At 42.5% G+C, this 18,308-nt stretch overlaps 1 protein-coding gene across 7 annotated transcripts in view; it reads right to left on the bottom strand.

Moving 5' to 3' along the window:
* Positions 1–18,308, bottom strand: part of LOC119647249 (tubulin polyglutamylase TTLL4-like) — a 429,241-nt gene that overhangs the window by 109,202 nt on the left and 301,731 nt on the right. For 5 of the 7 annotated variants that reach the window (XR_005248821.1, XR_005248824.1, XR_005248822.1 and 2 more), the window contains exons 11-13: positions 14,115–14,554; positions 13,889–14,053; positions 13,466–13,745 (exon numbers count right to left, since the gene is read on the bottom strand). Coding sequence is in view for 2 of the 7 variants with exons in the window: in XM_038048126.1 (XP_037904054.1) it covers positions 13,473–13,745; positions 13,889–14,053; positions 14,115–14,554 (878 nt within the window). In the remaining 5 variants the exon portion in view is untranslated. Of the gene's footprint in view, positions 1–13,164; positions 13,220–13,465; positions 13,746–13,871; positions 14,054–14,114; positions 14,555–18,308 lie in introns of those variants that run through there. The other 2 variants (XR_005248825.1, XM_038048127.1) reach the window with 2 other exon arrangements.

Below are 18,308 nucleotides of genomic sequence, written 5' to 3'. Positions count from 1 at the left end.
ATACTGTAGTCGTTGGCAATAATGTGGTCCCACTGTAGTTTGGACCGATCATTTTCCAAGATTCTCAGCGTAGTATACTTATAATAAGGATGGTACGTTACCACTAAGTTATACTTCAACACAAGGTTTGGTAGAGAATCTTTTAGACGGAGTTAAAACGATTGGTGTACTCGATACTGCTCAACATCCTTCACGCAAATGTTATGGTCTCCTCTTCGCAGTTGCATAACCTACAACTGGAGTTGGTGATTGAGGAGTCGCGAAGAATGTACCGTTTATCATTTTTTTGTTGCGAGCGAAGCATCCTGAATTAAAGTTACGAATACTTTGGTCTCATAGAAAAGTACACCATTAGTCAACTGTTTGTTGGAGGCGTCGATGTCAATGCCTGACAACAACAAATTTTCCCATCCCATTCTCTGCTTCTCAAGTTCAAAGGAGATAATTTATTATCTGCCATGACGGTAGCCTGATATACTTTGCTAGAAGATTGTTTCTCATAGAAAAACTCACGAAGAGAATGCACTTAATATATATATATATATATATATACTTGGCGCACGAGGTTAACCTCGACCTGAGTGGCAAACGCAGAGCTGCATGCAACCAGTTGCGTGTCATGGGTTACCGATAACGATATGGCCTACCAGGGCAGCTACGAATATCAAGTTAATCTTGTAATTAAGTAGCCGCGGACAAGCAGAACGTTTCCGTTTGTGTTCGTCTTCCCTTTCAGGGGAAGTAAATATACTTAACAAATCCGTAATACGGGTCAATGAATCGACGCGCTGATCGGATGAATTGCAGTGACGTTACACTGTATTTCAGCGGCTCCCCTCCAAATACTTTCCCTATCTTTTGAGGGGGCATTGCGTCATTGGTTCCCCAACACCCGTGAGAACAAAACTGGCGATTATACGTCAAATTCTTTTGATGGGACCCCCGGGACACGAAGACAGTATCCAACACGGTCGCTCAACAACATAAGAGCGGCCCATCGCCCTTGGATATTTTGGCGGTTATGCCGTCAACTCCTAGGGACAGAAGACCTAGGCGTCGTATGGTTTAGACGAACCAACTCAATGAATTTATCGTCCGTGCCTATTACCGTGTCACAGATTTGGAACGGAATCCATCAGCGTACAGACACCGACTACATGACGCGTTCATAAACCAAGAGGTTTCACTTGAGCTCGGTCTGGAGTCATCAAACTACCGGACTAGTCAAAGGAGTAACACAAGTACTCCACCTGTAAGGCATTTTATGAACCCAGTATTCAGGACAAGCTTAGTAACTGGGAATGTCGACCCAATTTATAATGAGGCTTTGACCGGATTCCAGGTCGTAATCACAGAAAGTGCTGAGATTCTCCCAGAAGCTACGCCAAAGATCCCGAAACAAAGGTTTACTACTAAAATCGTAGCGATGGTTATTCGCCTCCATAATCAACATCTTGGAGCAAATAACAGTGGTATGCTCAGGAGGACTTTACCTTTCTGGATATTTCGCCTCAATAAAAGAGTCGAAAGGTTGAGAAAGGAGATTGGTCCTGTCATGCAAGTCCTTCTTAGAAATCCATCACCAAGAGTGCACAGATGCGTTGCGATCATCATTGCAAACTACCATCTCTCCATTGTTGTGCCAATCGAAGAAATCCTCGAGGTGATAAAGCAGAAATTTGCGGTATGCTCCAATCAGATCCATAGGTATCAAAAGAGCTTTCAGCGAAGGACACCTTGTTCTTCCAGGACCAACGGGGATTTTATAAAAATCTCAACAACTCAAGTCGGGAAAGTAACCTGTATCTGGATCAGGCAAAAGACTTCTGGAGAAGTGTTTGGAGGGAACCCAGGCGCTGCAATTTAGAAGCTGGATGTGTGTGGCTTCCACATTTTACGCCTTCATACGAGGAACCCCCGAACTGACCATGTCTGACATAACTGAAGCTGACGTAGAAGCAGCCCTATATAAGGCGGGTAATTGGAAGGCGCCAGGAATTGATAACATTCACAGCTTTTGGCTGAAACGATTCAAGAGCACTCACAGTGTATTGACAAATCACACACAAATTAGTTCAACAATTTTTCCACAAAGGAGATAGCTTTTCTCATCCCCAAGGAACAGGATACCCCTTGCCCTTCAAAATGTCGACTAATTACTTGTCTTCCTACCATCTACAAGGTCTTCACTTCAGTTCTATGCGCGAACATCTCAAAACATCTTGATGTTCATAAATTGATACCTGAGGAGCAAAAAGGATGCGCTAAAGGCTCCTGAGGCTGTAAAGAACAGCTTATAATTGATACAGTAGCTGGAAAGCAGGCTGTCCAAAACGAAATATCTCGACAGCCTACATCGATTATAAATCAGCCTTTGACTCCATATCACATTGGTGGTTACCACAAGTGTTACACTTGTATAAAATCAACCCGAATGTCGTTCTTCTTCTGAGAACAGTGATGAAGAATTGCAGTACGAAGCTATCGGTATCCTCACAAACATCAGGAGAGATTCCGATCAGGCATGGCATTTTCCAAGGTGACCCTCCAAGCCCACTGTGGTTTTGTTTGACTGTGAATCCACTATCCCATCTTTTGCATCAATGGAAATACGGGTTCCAAATCAAACATGGCATATTGTAGAAATGTACATTAAATCATTTAATGTACATTGACGACATCAAATTGTACACCAAACACGAGAACCAACTTCGTTCCTTCCTGGACATCACCTTCCAGTTCAGCAGGGATATCGGCATGCAGTGGGGTTTGGAAAAATGTCGCATAAAAACAATTGTTCGGGGAAAACACACCGACAACGAAGGATACACCCAAAATAACATCGGAATTGAGGGTATGGATTCGGACGACGTCTAAAAATACCTCGGCATATTGCAAGCAACAACACCTACTGTGGCAATAATCAAATCTAAGTTGCTGGGGGAATTTAAACGGCGTCTGGATCTTGTTCTTAAAACTGAGCTGCACGGGAAAAATAAAATCATGGCAATCAACACCTTCGCCATTCCCGTCCTTCTATATACATTCGGTGTGATACAGTGGAGTAATACTGATTTAGAATCTGTCAATAGACGGGTAAGGGTAGTTCTTACTAACAACAACATGCACAATAGAGCTGCCGAAAAATTTAGGATCACTATCCCACGTCATCAGGGAGGAAGGGGGGTACTTGATTTAAAAACGTTGCACTACAATCAAGTGCATTCTCGAAGAGAATCTTTGTAGTCTCCAAGTTTGCTTCATATCGTCCACCAAGGGGCCGTAGTTCCGGTTTTTTTCTAGCTGTTTTTCAACAGGGTTCCGGCCCAACGGAACGGCTACATCGATTAAAAAGCACGCTCGTTCTTGCTTCAGAACCACGACTAGATCGCGTCTATTGTGATTAACACTGTGGTCGATGGCAATAGTGTGATTCCACAGTAGTATGACCCAATAATTTTCCAAGATTCTCTGCGGAATATACTTATAATAAGGATGGTAGGTTGCCACTAAGTTATACTTCGTAAGCTTTTGATGGAGAATCTTGCAGAATATTTCGAGATCTTGCAGACGATTGGTGTACTCAGTACTGCTCAACATCTTGCACGCAGATGTTATGTGTTGGATGGTCTCCTCTTCGCAGTTGCATAACCTACAATTGAGTGATGATTGAGGAGTCGTTTCGAATGTACCGTTTATCATTTTTTATTGGGAGCGATGCATCCTGAATTGAAGTTAGGAATGCTTCGGTCTCATAGAAAAGTACACCATTAGTCAACTATTTGTTGGAGGCTTCGATGTCAATGCCTGACAACAACAAATTTTTGATATGACCTCCGTGAATAGGTTTCTCTTTCCACATGTCGATCTTCTATTGGACTGAAGAAACATTCGACATGGGATCCCATTCGCTGCTTCTCAAGGTCAAAGGAGATAATTTATTATTATTGATGTACTTGGCTAGAGGATTGTTTTTCGAAGAAAAACTCACGAAGAGAATGCACTTGATTATGGTGCAATGTTGTGGTGACGTGGGATAGTGATCCTCAATTTTTCGGCAGCTCTATTGTGGATGTTGTTGTTTGCAAGAACTACCCGTACCCGTCTGTATCACACGGGAATGGCGAAGGTGTTGATCGCCATGATTTTATTTTTTCCGAACAGCTCAGTTTTCAGGACAAGATCGAGATGCCCTTCAAATTCCCTCAGCAACTTGGATTCGATTACTGCCACAGCAGGTGTTGTTGCTTGCAATATGCCGGGGTATTTGTAGACGTCGTCCGAAACCATACCCTCAATTCGGATGTTATTTTGGGTGTATCCTTCGTTGTCGGTGTGTTTTCCCCAGAAGATGGGATAACGAATTCAAATCCATATAATAGAACAGTGGGTTTAGAGAGTCGCCTTGGAAAATGCCACGCCTAGTTGGTATGTCTTCTGATGTTTGTGAGAATACCGATAGCTTCGTGCTCCAATTCTTCATCACTGTTCTGAGGAGAAAAATCACATTCGGGTTGATTTTGTACAGGCGTAACACTTGTAGTACCCACGAACGCGATGTGCAGTCCAAAGCTGGTTTGTAATCGATGTAGGCTGTCGAGATATTTCGTTTTTGGTGGACAGTTTGCTTCACAGCTACTGTATCTATAATATTATAAGCTGTTCTTTACAGCCTCAGGAGCCTTTTGCGCATCCTTTTCGTCAGGTATCACTTTGTGAACATCAAGATGTTTTGCGATGTTCGCGCACAGAACTGAAGTGAAGACCTTGTAGATGGTAGGAAAACAAGTAATTGGTCAACATTTTGAAGGGCAAGAGGCACGCTGTTCCTTGGGGATGAGAAAAGTTATCTCCTTGGTGAAAAATTTTTGAACTAATTTGTGTATGATTTGTCAATTCACTGTGAGTGCTCCTCTCCTGGCGCCTTCCAATTACCTGCCTTTTCACGAGCTGCTTATACGTTAGCTTCAGTTATGTCAGACATGGTCATTTCGGGGAGTTCCTCGCATTAACGCGTAAAATGTAGAAGCCACACACAGCCAGCTTCTAAATTGCAGCGCCTGGGTTCGCTCTAAACACTTCTCCAGAAGTCTTCTGCCTGATCCAGATCGAGGTTATTTTGATGACCTGAGACAGCGATATTTTTATAGAATCCCTCTTTTGATACCTACGAATGGGGTTGAAGCATACCGGAAGTTTCTGTTTCAGCACCTCGAAGATTTCTTCGATTGGCACATCATTGGAGAGATGGTAGTTTCCAATGATGTTCGCAACGCATCTGCGCATTCTTGGTAATGGATTTTCAAGAAGGGCTTGCGTGGCACGACCAATTTCCTTTCTCTACTTCTCGACTCTTTTATTGAGCCGAAATGCCCAGAACGATATTTGCTCCAAGATGTTGATTATGGAGGCAAATAACCGTGGCAACTGCAACGTAGATCATGCTGCGAACCTCTATAGCAGTAATCTCGCTAGCCAAACGATCACCCAAAATTCTATCAACGGCAACAATGATGTTAGTAGTTGCCGAAGTAAGTTAAGTTTTTGGATCTTTGGCCTAGCTTCTGGGAGAATCTCAGCATACACTGTGAGTGCGACCTGGAATACGGTTAAAGCCTCATTATAAATTGGGTCGACATTCCCAGTCACTAAGCTTCTCCTGATTACTGGGTTCATGGAATGCCTTATAAGTGGAGTATTCGTGTTGCTTCTTTGTTCAGTCCGGTAAGTTGGTGACTCCAGACCGAGCTCAAGTGAAACCTCTTGGAATCTTTGTTCCCTAGTTGGTAGGGCAACTCGATTATTTTTCACTATCACCCGGTATCGATTGACAACGTTCTCTTCCGGAACATGACTTAGTTCCGAAAATCGGGTTATGAACGCATCATGGAGTAGGTGTCTGTACCCTGATGGATTGCGTTCCAAATCCATGACACGGCAATAGGCGCGTACGATAAATTCGTTAAGCTGGTTCGTCCAATCCAGACGACGCCTAGGTCTTCCGTCCCTATTGGTTGACGGCATAACCATCAAAACATCCAAGGGCGAATAGCCGCTCTTGTGTTGTTGAGCGACTCTTAACCGTGTGGGGTACTGCTTTCGTGTCCCATTAAAATAATTTAAAGAGATGCCCCCAATTTTATTTTCACGAGTAATAGGGAATCAGTCATCGCTGCAACAGTCTCAATGTTGCAATACCCCATGGTTACCTCCAAAAGTAGGGAAGGTATTTGGAAAGGAGACACTAAAATACAGTGTTACACTGCAATGCAACAGACAAAGACAAACACTTAAATCTGAGACTCCAATTCGAGAAACTGATAATCAATCACTTCAGGCATTTCACCAACAAGTAAGGACATTAATTAGATACAAATAGCAATTAGTCAAAGAAAGGAATAGGAAGGAAGGAATCTTAAATGCTTATTATTGCAATTTCATATTCCTGAATATTTATAAGTGATAGCTATGTTGCAAATAGGGGCTAAAAATTGAAGTAAGCATACAATTTCTGATGAAACTTCGGAAAAACGAATAAATTGTTGTTATGATTCTGAAAATCGTTAAGATGAATATGCTACATTTTACACCCGTCGAAGTGGAATTTTTATGGACCGAAAAATGTAAAAAAAATATTTTGTTTTCTTTACATTTGAAACAATGTATGTAAAATGAATAATTTAACAGTTTCATAATATTATCCACGAAGAACATAGTTTCCAGCTGCAAGTTTCGGTTGTAATGAGGGAAATAAATACGCTACTTAAAATTTTGTCTGATCACTAATACTCTTATTAACACATTTTGTACAAGTGCTTTATATTTCAGGTGATATATAGTGCGGTGCAAAACTTCTCGAAGCCACACTTTTTTCATCTTTGTTAATTAGATGCGTGCAGATCTTTACGGACTTAGTATAGAATAGTAATTTTAAATAAAAACAAGTCGGAAGCTCGCGCTTAGGGTATAAAGGTTTTGTGTTCATCTTTTGTGAGACACTTCTACGCACATTTTTCTATCCGTATATAGCTACAAATCCAAATCCTTCATATTTTCCAAACTAAAAGACATAAGTACATATTACAGCCATAAATATTATCCTCAACCCAAACAAACAAACTGCCTATTTCCGAATACTGCATAGATACATGCTCATATATAAATTAATCGCACCCATATTTTCGATTTACTTCGTGCACAAAATCATGCATATGTACACATATAGTACGTATAATCAATACGGCTGGTTTAATGTCCAAATATACCTGTGTGGAGTTGCCAAATCTCCCATCAGGCGCGTCCCTTCGTGCGGATAAGGGAATGCTCGGCGAATGTGTCATGGCCATGCACATGCACGCATCCGGAGATGTGCGTGTATGGGCATGTTTATGCGCAGGCCGGGTAGGTGGGAAGTAAACGCCCACCCGTGGATAAAAATTGGCTATGGGAAGGATACCCAGAAATAAAACCAAACATGGAGGAGCAGAAGAAGAATGAAGTTACGGTGCAGGGCTTCGGAAACCCAGTGCCGGCGGCTTTTGGCAGTGGGCAAGCGGGCTCCCGGCCGTCGATATCCAACGACCGCAGTGCCTCAGTAGTGGGAACCTTGGCGACTGTGGCATCTAATGTTACAAGCGTACGGGAGGAACTTGAACTGGCTCCAGTGATGGATCCGTTCAGAAGGAGCTCGATTTTTCGCAGATCCCCTCCCACACGGGCACAAGCCCTCACGATCGCTACCCCCAGTGGGAAGCGTATAGCGGGAGTCTTCGATGAGAAAGAATCACTGACGCCGATTCACCCGAGCGATGTTTTGGGCAATGATCAGTCTGGAGCTACCTTTACTGCCCTCGGTAAAAAGATCATGGAGCTGTGTGAGTTTATAAAGGAGCGCAGGAACATTCACCAAAATATAAAGGCCATGATAAGAGGCATCCGTTTGACGTACGGCAAGGCCCAGGATGAACGAGTAGGGAAGTCGCCGATTGGAAAAGTGAACCAGGCAACTCAAGTAACGCCGGTTCAAAACACAAAAGGGTAGAAACCGGGGAAGAGGCTGCGCGAGAAGCTGAATGACTCAACAGGCCAGCAAACCCCGAAAAGAAAAAAGGACTCAACTCCCAAAAAGGCAGAGTTCATGAAAAGTACATCTGAAGCTACCAGGGAAAATACTGCAGTGCCTACCTCGAGAAAAGGGATCGAACCTTCAAAGGCGGATGCGGAAGCTTGGAGGAAGGTAGAACCGCGGAAAAGAAATTATCGGAGGAAGATTAGACCGGAGGTGATTTTCATTTCCAAACGAGGCGAAGGGTCATACGCCGACATTCTCAGGAAAGTGAAGGCAGACCCCGAAATCACCAATTTGGGAGACAACGTCAGCCGTATTAGACGGTCGCAGAAGGGAGATCTTATGTTGGAACTTAAGAAACCCAAGGATGTAACCGCGGACAAATTCTTAAGCCAAATCGGGAAGACTTTAGGGCAGGAAGCCGACATAAGAGCTAGCAGGCCGGAGATCACTATAATCTGCAAAGATATAGATGAAATCACGACAAAGGAGGAGAAACAGTTCGGTCTTGCCGGACTACAAGAGTCAGTGGTGAAAACGCTAAGGAAAGCCTATGGGGGAACATAAACCGCCATCATCAGCCTACCAGTGGAGAACGCACTCAAACTGTTAGCAGCAGGGAGAGTGAGAATAGGCTGGGTTATGTGTCGCCTTAGGGAACAGGTGGCGTTAAAACGGTGCTTTAGATGCCTTGGCTTTGGTCACATTGCGAAGTCATGCACTAACCCAAATGACAGGTCAAAGCAATGCAGGAGATGCGGAGTGGAAGGTCACATCAGCAAGGACTGCGGAGCTGACCCAAATTGTCTACTGTCCAAAGGAAAGGAGGGTGTGGACCATCGGCACATTGCAGGCAGCAGCAGGTGCCCGGAATACAGGAGAGCCCTTAGCACAAATCGCAGATGAGGTTGATACAAATCAACCTCAACCACTGCGAGGCATCGCAGGATCTACTCGCGCAAACCATCCGCGAGAAAAACATCGATGTGGCCATACTAAGTGAACGATACCGAAACCGCGGTGGTAGCGTTTGGGTCAAAGACCAAACGGGCCAAGCAGCGCTGTGGACTTGTGGAGAACAAGCCTTCCAGGAAATAATGGAGCACCCGGAGGAGGGCTTCATCAGAGCGAAGGTGAAGGGCATCCACATCTACAGCTGCTATGCTCCACCCAGCGCTACACTCGTCGAGTATGAGCGGATGCTTGCTGCTCTTCTTTTGGATGCAAGAGGACGTTGGCCGATCATAATAGGAGGCGCTTTCAATGCATGGGCTTTTGAATGGGGCAGCCGGATAACTAATGTCAGGGGACGTGTTCTCCTCGAAGCATTCGCGGAGCTGGACGTGGTACTGGCGAATTTTGGGTCTTCGTACACTTTCCGGGGAAGGGGCCTGGGGTCTATAGTGGACCTGACATACGTGAGTGCCACTTTAGCCAGTAGAATCGCTTGGCATGTCAGTTAGGACTATACTCACAGCGACCACCAGGCAATCTGCATAGAGATCAAGGGCGGCTCGAGCTCGAAAAAGAGTTTTCGCAAAATGCCGGGTGGTATGCTTGGCTGGACAGTGAAAGCTTTCGAGGGGGACACGTTTTCCGCGGTGCTCAAATCCGACATATCCCTGAATGGTACGGCTGGAGAGAAAGCCACCCAGATCACTCGATGGGTGACGGAAGCATGCGATGCTACTATGCCCAGAAGGCGATTGCTCCCCAGTAGGCAACCCAACTACTGGTGGAACAACGAAATCGCAAGTTTGCGAGCCGCATGTTTTCGGGCAAGGAGGCTTTGCCAGAGGCTCAGGGGAAAACCCGGTGGCGACGGTCGAGAGGAGGCACACAAGCAATTGCGTGGCCGCCTAAAGGAAGCCATTCGGAGGAGCAAAAAAACTGCTTCAAACAGCTGTGCGACTATGCCGACATAAACCCTTGGGGCGAGGCGTACAGAGTGGTGATGAAAAGGCTGCTGAAATCAACCCAGGTGACCTGTCCGCGCCTCCTGAAACAGATTGTTACCACTCTGTTCCCTCACCACGAAAACAGGGGAAGGCAAATTTTTGTCCAGCTAAATGACGGCATAATACCGCCTGTAACTGTGGCGAATTTGGTGGAAAACTACCTCTCAGAGAGGACTCTCTGGTACGGGACGGATGACGGCCCCAAAGAGTACATTGTCACAGCCGGGGTACCACAGGGATCGGTACTTGGTCCCCTGTTGTGGAATATCATGTATAATGGGGTGCTTGCTCTTCCCATCCCAGAGGGGACTACGATTGTCGGCTTTGCTGATGACCTAGCTGTGGCTGTTGCAGCAAAACACCCAGAAGATGTGGAGGTTTACGCAACGGAAACAGTGAGAGCGGTAAAGTCCTGGCTAGAAAAGGCCGGGCTGACCTTGGCGGATGCGAAAACGGAAGCGGTCTTGATAACGAAACGCAGGAAAAATAACACTGTAAAAGTGGAGGTCGGTGGACATACGGTCGTATCAAAGCCGGCTATCAAATACCTGGGGGTAATAATTGACACCAAATTGAGTTTTAGGGAGCACCTAGAGTATGCATGCCAAAAGGCAGCCAGTGCCACCACGGCACTTGCAAAAATGTTACCAAATATTGGTGGGCCGAAACATTGCCGGAGGTTGGTGCTTGCCGGAGGTTGGTGCTAGCCGGAGTGGTGCGCTCCATCCTGCTCTACTCGTCGCCTGTGTGGGCAGAGGCGCTTGCAAACTCTCAGAGACGGAAGCAGGTGAACTCGGTTTACCGGCGGATGGCTTTGAGGGTTTGCAGTGCTTTTAGAACCACATCAGATGAGGCAGTATTGGTGGTGGCAGGCATGAACCCGGTTGACATTCTGACCAAAGAAATGAGTGTCCTGTACAATGCAAGACATATGGAGGGGCATGCACAGCGTAGAAATGCGGCAAGGTCAGAGTCGCTTGATCTCTGGCAACGCAGATGGGACGAGTCTGCGAAAGGTCGGTGGACGCACAGGCTCATTCCCAACAATAGGGTGTGGCTTGAGCGAAAACATTGGGATACCAACTACCACATTACCCAGTTCCTCACGGGACACGGTGGTTGCTACAGGCAGTATCTGCACCGCTTTGGGTTGGATGATTCTCCGAACTGTCCCAGATGCGATGGCATACCGGAGGATCCAGAGCATGTGATGTTTCACTGCCCACAATTTGCGATGGAGAGAAGGAGCTTAAACCAGGTGCTGGGCAGGAGCGGGACCCCGGAGAGCTTGGTTACTGAGATGCTGGAGTCCGAGGAGAAGTGGCTTGCGGTTGGCTCCGCAATCATCCAAATGCAGGAGGAGTTGCTAAAAGAACAAAGAAGGAGAAGGATGAGTGGCTAAGAGCAAACCTACCCCGCGAAGTAATACCTCAATGGTGGTCCCGCGGGGCTGGGGCTGGAGAGACCGGGGGTGGTTTTTAGTGGGTGTGAATCCCACACGCGGCCGCTGTAGTTCGGGCGTTCGGGCGGCGGAGCTGCGGCGGACGTGTCATTCTAAGATTTTCCACCTCCGTGTACGCACAAAAAAAAAAAAAATTGTCCAAATATATCTATCCGAATTAGACACTACCCGCAAACTTCATTTACATGCATATACTATATATCTACATACACAGATGTCTGTTTGGAGTAATTGATGTTCAATCAACTAAAACAAAATAATTCTTTGCAACCCCATTCATATGAACTCAATTCGTTGTGGTATTGACGAATTGATATGTAATAATGACGTCATACACGTTGTAGAATGTACGAAATTCACAAAAATTACAAAGTTTCACCCCCTATAACTTAGTTAATAATACTTTCTTCAAACTTGACCAAATTGTGCCTTATGCTTTCCCTTACACCCAAACTACGTTTCGGCGGTAATAGTCAGAAACTATTAGCAAATTCTCACATTTTTACCTGGATGACGATAAAACATACGTTTCTGAAAGATTCACATTCCGCAAAAAAATTACACTGAGCGGAGTTCGAACCTTGGGCACGTTGAATATTGGGCGGTACCTCTTCTCTTGTGATTTGATTTAAATTTGAATAATAATGACAGAAAATTCTAACGCAATCGAATATTATCAATTAAGATTGGAGTTAAAGTTCAAGAAATGTTAACTCACATTGAAATGATCCTCACAATTTAAACCTGACACCAAAGAAACTCGATTCCGTCGGACGATGGTGATTCACTTCTTCCGAAAATTTTTATGGAGGGGTTTTATGGAGTTATTTGTGCAGCAAGACACGAAACAATATTTCATCATCCTCCTTAGCATTTCACGCCGGAAATTAATATTGACAGTTTTATATTTTTATGAGTAACTGCCAGTTGCCGGGCTACTGGAGTTTATTGGCTCGAGTTGTGACGCCACACAACATGGCGCGGGCTTTCAGTCTGTTTGAATTCGTTTGAAATTTCTAATGCTGATAATTTCAAACACACAGTTTTTGTTTCAAAAACGGTCTTTGAGAGTTTTGTTAGATTGCATCATTGAAATAATTTAAGTCAGAAGTTAATATAAGGCGGGGAGTCTATTACCAGTAACTAGCATAATATGTTCAAAAATAGATAATATGGTAACCAAACAAATAAATTACGTTACTATTAACTGCCCCAGCAGTAACCAAAATGGTTAGTTTTTCTATGAGAAAATTACTAAATTTTGTGTGTCGAAAAATTTTGCACCGCGCTATATATGTAAAGTGATATGAACGGTAATACTGAAAGGAAGCTAGTAGACAATACTCATTCCTTATGAGTTGAAAATTCCTTCATCAACATTTCTACAAGAGTGATATAAATGAATTCTGATTCATCTAATTAATTAACAATGTACTTACAAATTTTTCATATGGACTAACGTCAGAATTTCTTGGAAAATATTACTTTGAAAAATTATTACTATAAGCTAAAAATAAAGGAGGTATACCGCAAAGCTGTCTAAAATCGATTACATGTTCTCAGGGAACTTACTTCTCAATCGGTATCACTTACTTAAAACAACATTACTAATCAAAGAATTAAAAACAATTTATCAACTAATACTTTTCCTCGTCGCCTAAACAATTGCAACTTACGACTGTGTATGGAACGGAAACGCCAGTAGAAAAAGCGCAAAGTTCGCCACATTTCCTCAAAAATCAAGTAAATATTGATAACATAGACAGACAAGGAACTACTTATTTTTTCAACAATTTCATTTTGAAACACGTTGGTTTGTTTCTTTAAGAGTTCCAGAAAAATAGATAATAAAATCACTTAAAATTTAGGAGTATATTAGAAAATATCTTCAATACTGGCACAATTTAATTAGCGCAAATGAAATATTTTAGACATGTAAGACTATTTGGTTTCTTAAAATGTATAAGCAAGTCTTACCTTTCTTCTAGGTTGCGGCCGGTATTTCTAGATGCACTTTTTGCCTACATAGTTCCTGTAAAAGCAGAATTCCTTCATATCTATTATGGTGATACTTATGCTCCCATGCATCTAGCAACCGATTATAATAGCGTGGTAGTTCGGTATATTTTAGATATGTATGTGTTTGTTGTCCCGGAAATATTCTTTCTAATGGTGCACTACGTTGCAATTCATCTTCAGCCACAATTAAACATCGCACGTCATCTGGTGTAAGATTTTCCAGAATAGCGTTTAAGTACTGTGAAAAAGACGCATGATCCTGTTCAAGCTATTCAGAAATTTTATACACTCAAGGATTCACTTCAAAAATGGAAGTATGCGTTTTGCTTTTAGTAATAATGAACCGAACCCTTGATTAGTTTACCCGGTGTTATCTATTACATCTTTACGATTATCCGAAACCACCCTGGTGAATTGATTATGTTTGAGTTTTTCTTCCCTCGACAAATATGTTATATAAATTCTCTTGTCATAACACAAACGCCCAGACAATCCTTCCTCCGCTAATACTAATTTTTGATGTTCGAGCGAAAGTTTAGGAGGTACCTAGCAATAAAACTGTTACTTCATAACTCTCAAATAATTTCCATTGAAAAGGATCACTTACATTATATAATGCGGTGTTAAGCACAGCTTGTATTAGTGGTCCTTTCACGTGTAAATCCAAAGGCAATTCTGAATGTAGTGACGGTGATATATTGACTTCTAATAACCACGGGACTAACTCAGAGTCTAAAATGACATCAAACCCAAACAGTTCAAAGCAATTATATTTACTTTCCACATTTAGCTTAAACATAGCATTAATGGAATTTTCACCAGCGAGAAGAGTACGTAAAATAAGATTTCGCAAAACATCCCATAATTTGATCGTGTCAATTCTTCGACTTTTTAGATAAGACCATAAAGATTGAATTGTCCATTTGTGTCCTTCGCATGCATTCACATCTTCATTTTGAGAGTATGTTGATGATAATTTATTAATACTGTAGTTAGTTAAGTGCATATAACGATCATTTAAGGAATCTGCCCTTTCGCTATATTTCACTGCAAAATAAAATTTTCATATCATATGCATGGAAGCGAATTTCAAAGAACTTAAAATAAATTTATTAAGCTTCCTAATAAACTACATTTTTTGGTTAACTAATTAAAATTCGTTCAAGTCTTATATTAACGGAATATTGCAAAAAAATACAGTACAGGTACAGTTAATACAGGTATCATAATGGCAAATTTTCTTGTTGCCTACAATATTCAAGCTATTTGAGATACCTTTGCGCGAACGCCTTAAAACCTCATTTATCGATCATGATTATCAGTTTGTGTTCAGAGGTAATGTTTAAACACGCGAGCATAACCATAAAAAGAATAGCATGCGTTGGGTCATATGTCAATGAAAATCGATCGTCGAGACAATACAGACTTCGAATGTTATCCTTGGACCGGAGCACTTCAAAAGAATCAAACGTTTGTTAACAGACTCGCACACATTTTATTTACTTCTGTACAAATTATGATGTCCAGTTAGAGTATAATTATTAAGATATTTTAAACAAAATCATAAAAAATTCCACATAACCGAATAATCTCTATTTGAAAAGCAAAGACGAAATTGCAGAGTTTAAGGAGGGATAATTAAAATCCGAACAAGAATGATAGAATCAGAATGCAGTGATTATTGAAACGGCGTTTATTACATATATATAGGCTACACCAAGTTATTGAAAAGAATTCAATTTCGCCATGTTATTTATATAACCTGGTGGTCCTGAGCCCAGAAAAGGGAGAAAGATTTGAGGCAACTACTTACTACTATCCTCAACAAAATAAAAATGAAGTCCTGAGATCAGGGACCAAGATAAATGGCTCCACTACGATAGATTCCACCTGATCTTTCTTGATAGCAGTTGCGTGGCAAGTCGACCAAAAAAACGTATTCAATGTCGGTTAAAACTAAAAAATCATCGGCAAAGGTTTGTTACGTACAGACGGCGTGGGAACGTAAATAAATTAGCTTGAGCCAAAAAAGATATCTGTCTGCAATCTCACTGGAAAGACCGAGGAAATTGCAAAAACTCTTTCGAAGAGCGGCAATGATATTTGACCTTTACAAAAAACTGGATGGTGTAGTGCCAAAAGTTATGACGTAGAACGCGAATGGGAAACAAGTCGGGAAACCGGAAGCTAGACGCTTCAGGTTTGATAAGGTTTTGTGTATTTTTTTTATAAAGAGATTTGAGTGTGTATTTGCCCATTATGCATATACAGGGTGCGGCAGCATAACTTCCTTTTTTAAAATGCGCGCCACTCAGTTAGTTGATGTCATAGCGGAGCGCTAGTGGTCTCGTTCAAGAGGGGATACTGTAAAGTTTTGTCCCGACACGGTTCAGTCGCCATCATGCGTTGGAATAGTGAGGAATGTGCCTTTGCCGTTGAGGTTTACTTTTCAAGCGGATGTTCGGTTATTGCAACACAGCGTGCATTTCGGAATCGCTTTGATTTAGCCCCGTTGGCTCCCGTCCCAGACCGCAAATCAATTGTTACATGGGTCACTTACATTCAGACAAACTGCAAGTGCGACAAAAGGAAGAACAGGAGTCCCTCGACCCGTTAGATCACCTGAGAACATTGAAGCAGTGAGAGCGTCAATGTTGCGATCGCCACGGCGTTCTGCGCGCAAACACGCATCTGCCCTTGGACTATCCGATCGTTCTGTGAGAAGAATTCGTCGTGATGATCTTCATTTTCATCCCTATAAGATGGCGATAGTGCAGGAACTTTCAGAACGTGACTTCAATTCTCGGATGAACGCGTGTGAGCTTCTTTTTGATGTCGTTCCCGAGGGTGCTATTGTTTTTTTTAGCCATGAAGCCCATTTTCATTTGTGTGGGTCGGTTAACAAACAAAACATGCGCAACTGGGCTGATACCAACCCTCGAGAATTGCATCAAAAGCCTTTGCATTCACCCAAAGTCACAGTGTGGTGTGCAATTTCCTCAGCTGGAATTATTGGTCCCTGGCTTTTTGAGGAAAATGAGGTTACAGTGACAGTGAATTCGGACCGGTATGTAAACATGCTACAGAATTTTTTTCCCACGGCTAGAAAATTTGGATTTGGGGGACACTTGGTTCCAACAAGACGGCGCAACAGCACACACTTCAAGAGCATCGATGGCTGTTTTGAGGGAACACTTTCCAGTGCGCCTTATCTCAATTAGAGGCGATTTGGAATGGCCGGCACGCTCTCCCGATCTGTCCCCTTGTGATTTTTTTCTATGGGGTTTTTTGAAATCCCGTGTTTATGTGAACCGTCCAAGAACCCTACAAGATTTGAAGACCAACATCCAAGAAGAAATTGCCAACATAACACCTGCTATGCTAACAAGAGTCATGACAAACGCCAGAAATCGGTTTACGCAATGTATGGAGAATGGGGGACGTCACCTAACAGATTGGATCTTCAAAATAATGTAAATAAAAACTTTAGACATGTACCTACATTATAAAAAATAAATAAATATTTTCCGATGCATACAATATTTTTTGTATTGAGTTTTGAAAATAGGAAGTTATGCTGCCGCACCTTGTATTATGTAAAAATATCCACTTTCAAGTGATATTGACATTCACAGACTTGAATTTGCAAAGAAGCGACAGCTTTGACCTAGTATAACTTTGTTAGTAATAGTGCGATTTTCACCAAATTTGGCAAAATCATGTCCTATGCTGTAGCATACATTGCTGCGATGATTCTAGGGTGAACTTAAGGGGAGTTTTCCTGTCAATTACTAAAAATTATAGTCATGTACTATTATTAACTTTATTTGAACAGGTATCGGTATGGAGGGTGTTTCGGAGCCTAGGCACCATATAGTGGCAGCCCCTGATTTTTTTCAGATTTTTCGGTAGGGTAGTTTCTGAGAGTGGGTCCGTTAAAGAAATTATCAATTTCAACACCCCGCACTCTCCACCTTCTCAACAAATATCAAAACTAAGACCAGTTTCGAAAAGCACATAACTATATTTGATGAAAAAAAAATGTACACCCCCCCTTTTGGATGCATGGGGGCCCCCCTTCAATTTGACCTAAAAGGATGTAACTCACTATATGTGTGAGCATTCACAGTTTCCCACCTTTCTACCACACTTGGTGTCAATCGTTACAAACACCTCCGAGAGAAATGCGTGTGACAGTAAACTGATTTTAATAAGGTTCTGTGTTTACACATAACCTTAAAAAATAGTTATAAACTTCTCTATTTTGATAGCCCACGCGCGCAATATAGTGCCCGCATTGCCATCCTTTCCATTAAAGAAGTCGAGCAATTTGTTGAACGACTGACGAAGCTCACTTATATATATATATATATATATATATATATATCAGCCTCACTTCTACACCACATACCCACCACAGACAGGCCGACCCGATGCCGAAAAAGATGCGTTCTGGTAACTCCTCAATGCAAAAGCTTGTAATGTGTGTGCTGATTACTATAGCATCATCACAGGCGACCTTAATGGTCAAGTGAGTGAAAAGGCAACGAGTACCATGGGAGAAAAGGGTTTGGAGTCTCCAATGAGAGCGTATAGTCGATTTTGCGGACACCCATGACCTTATACTTGTGAATATATGGTTCTTCAAACGATTGTGTCATCTTCCTACATTGGGAATAATAAAATGCAAATCGACTGTATTCTCATAAGGCACCGACACTAATTGCATCAAGCTAAAAGCGCATTCCACAAAGCGGCTTATCCAAACGTACTTTGCTTACAGATCGATGAGCCGCGACAG

Source organism: Hermetia illucens, chromosome 1 (genome assembly GCF_905115235.1).
Source record: "Hermetia illucens chromosome 1, iHerIll2.2.curated.20191125, whole genome shotgun sequence".
NCBI classification, from domain to species: Eukaryota; Metazoa; Arthropoda; class Insecta; order Diptera; family Stratiomyidae; genus Hermetia; species Hermetia illucens.
The sequence above is the reverse complement of the archived record's forward strand: the minus strand, read 5'-3'. Positions and strand labels throughout refer to the sequence as shown.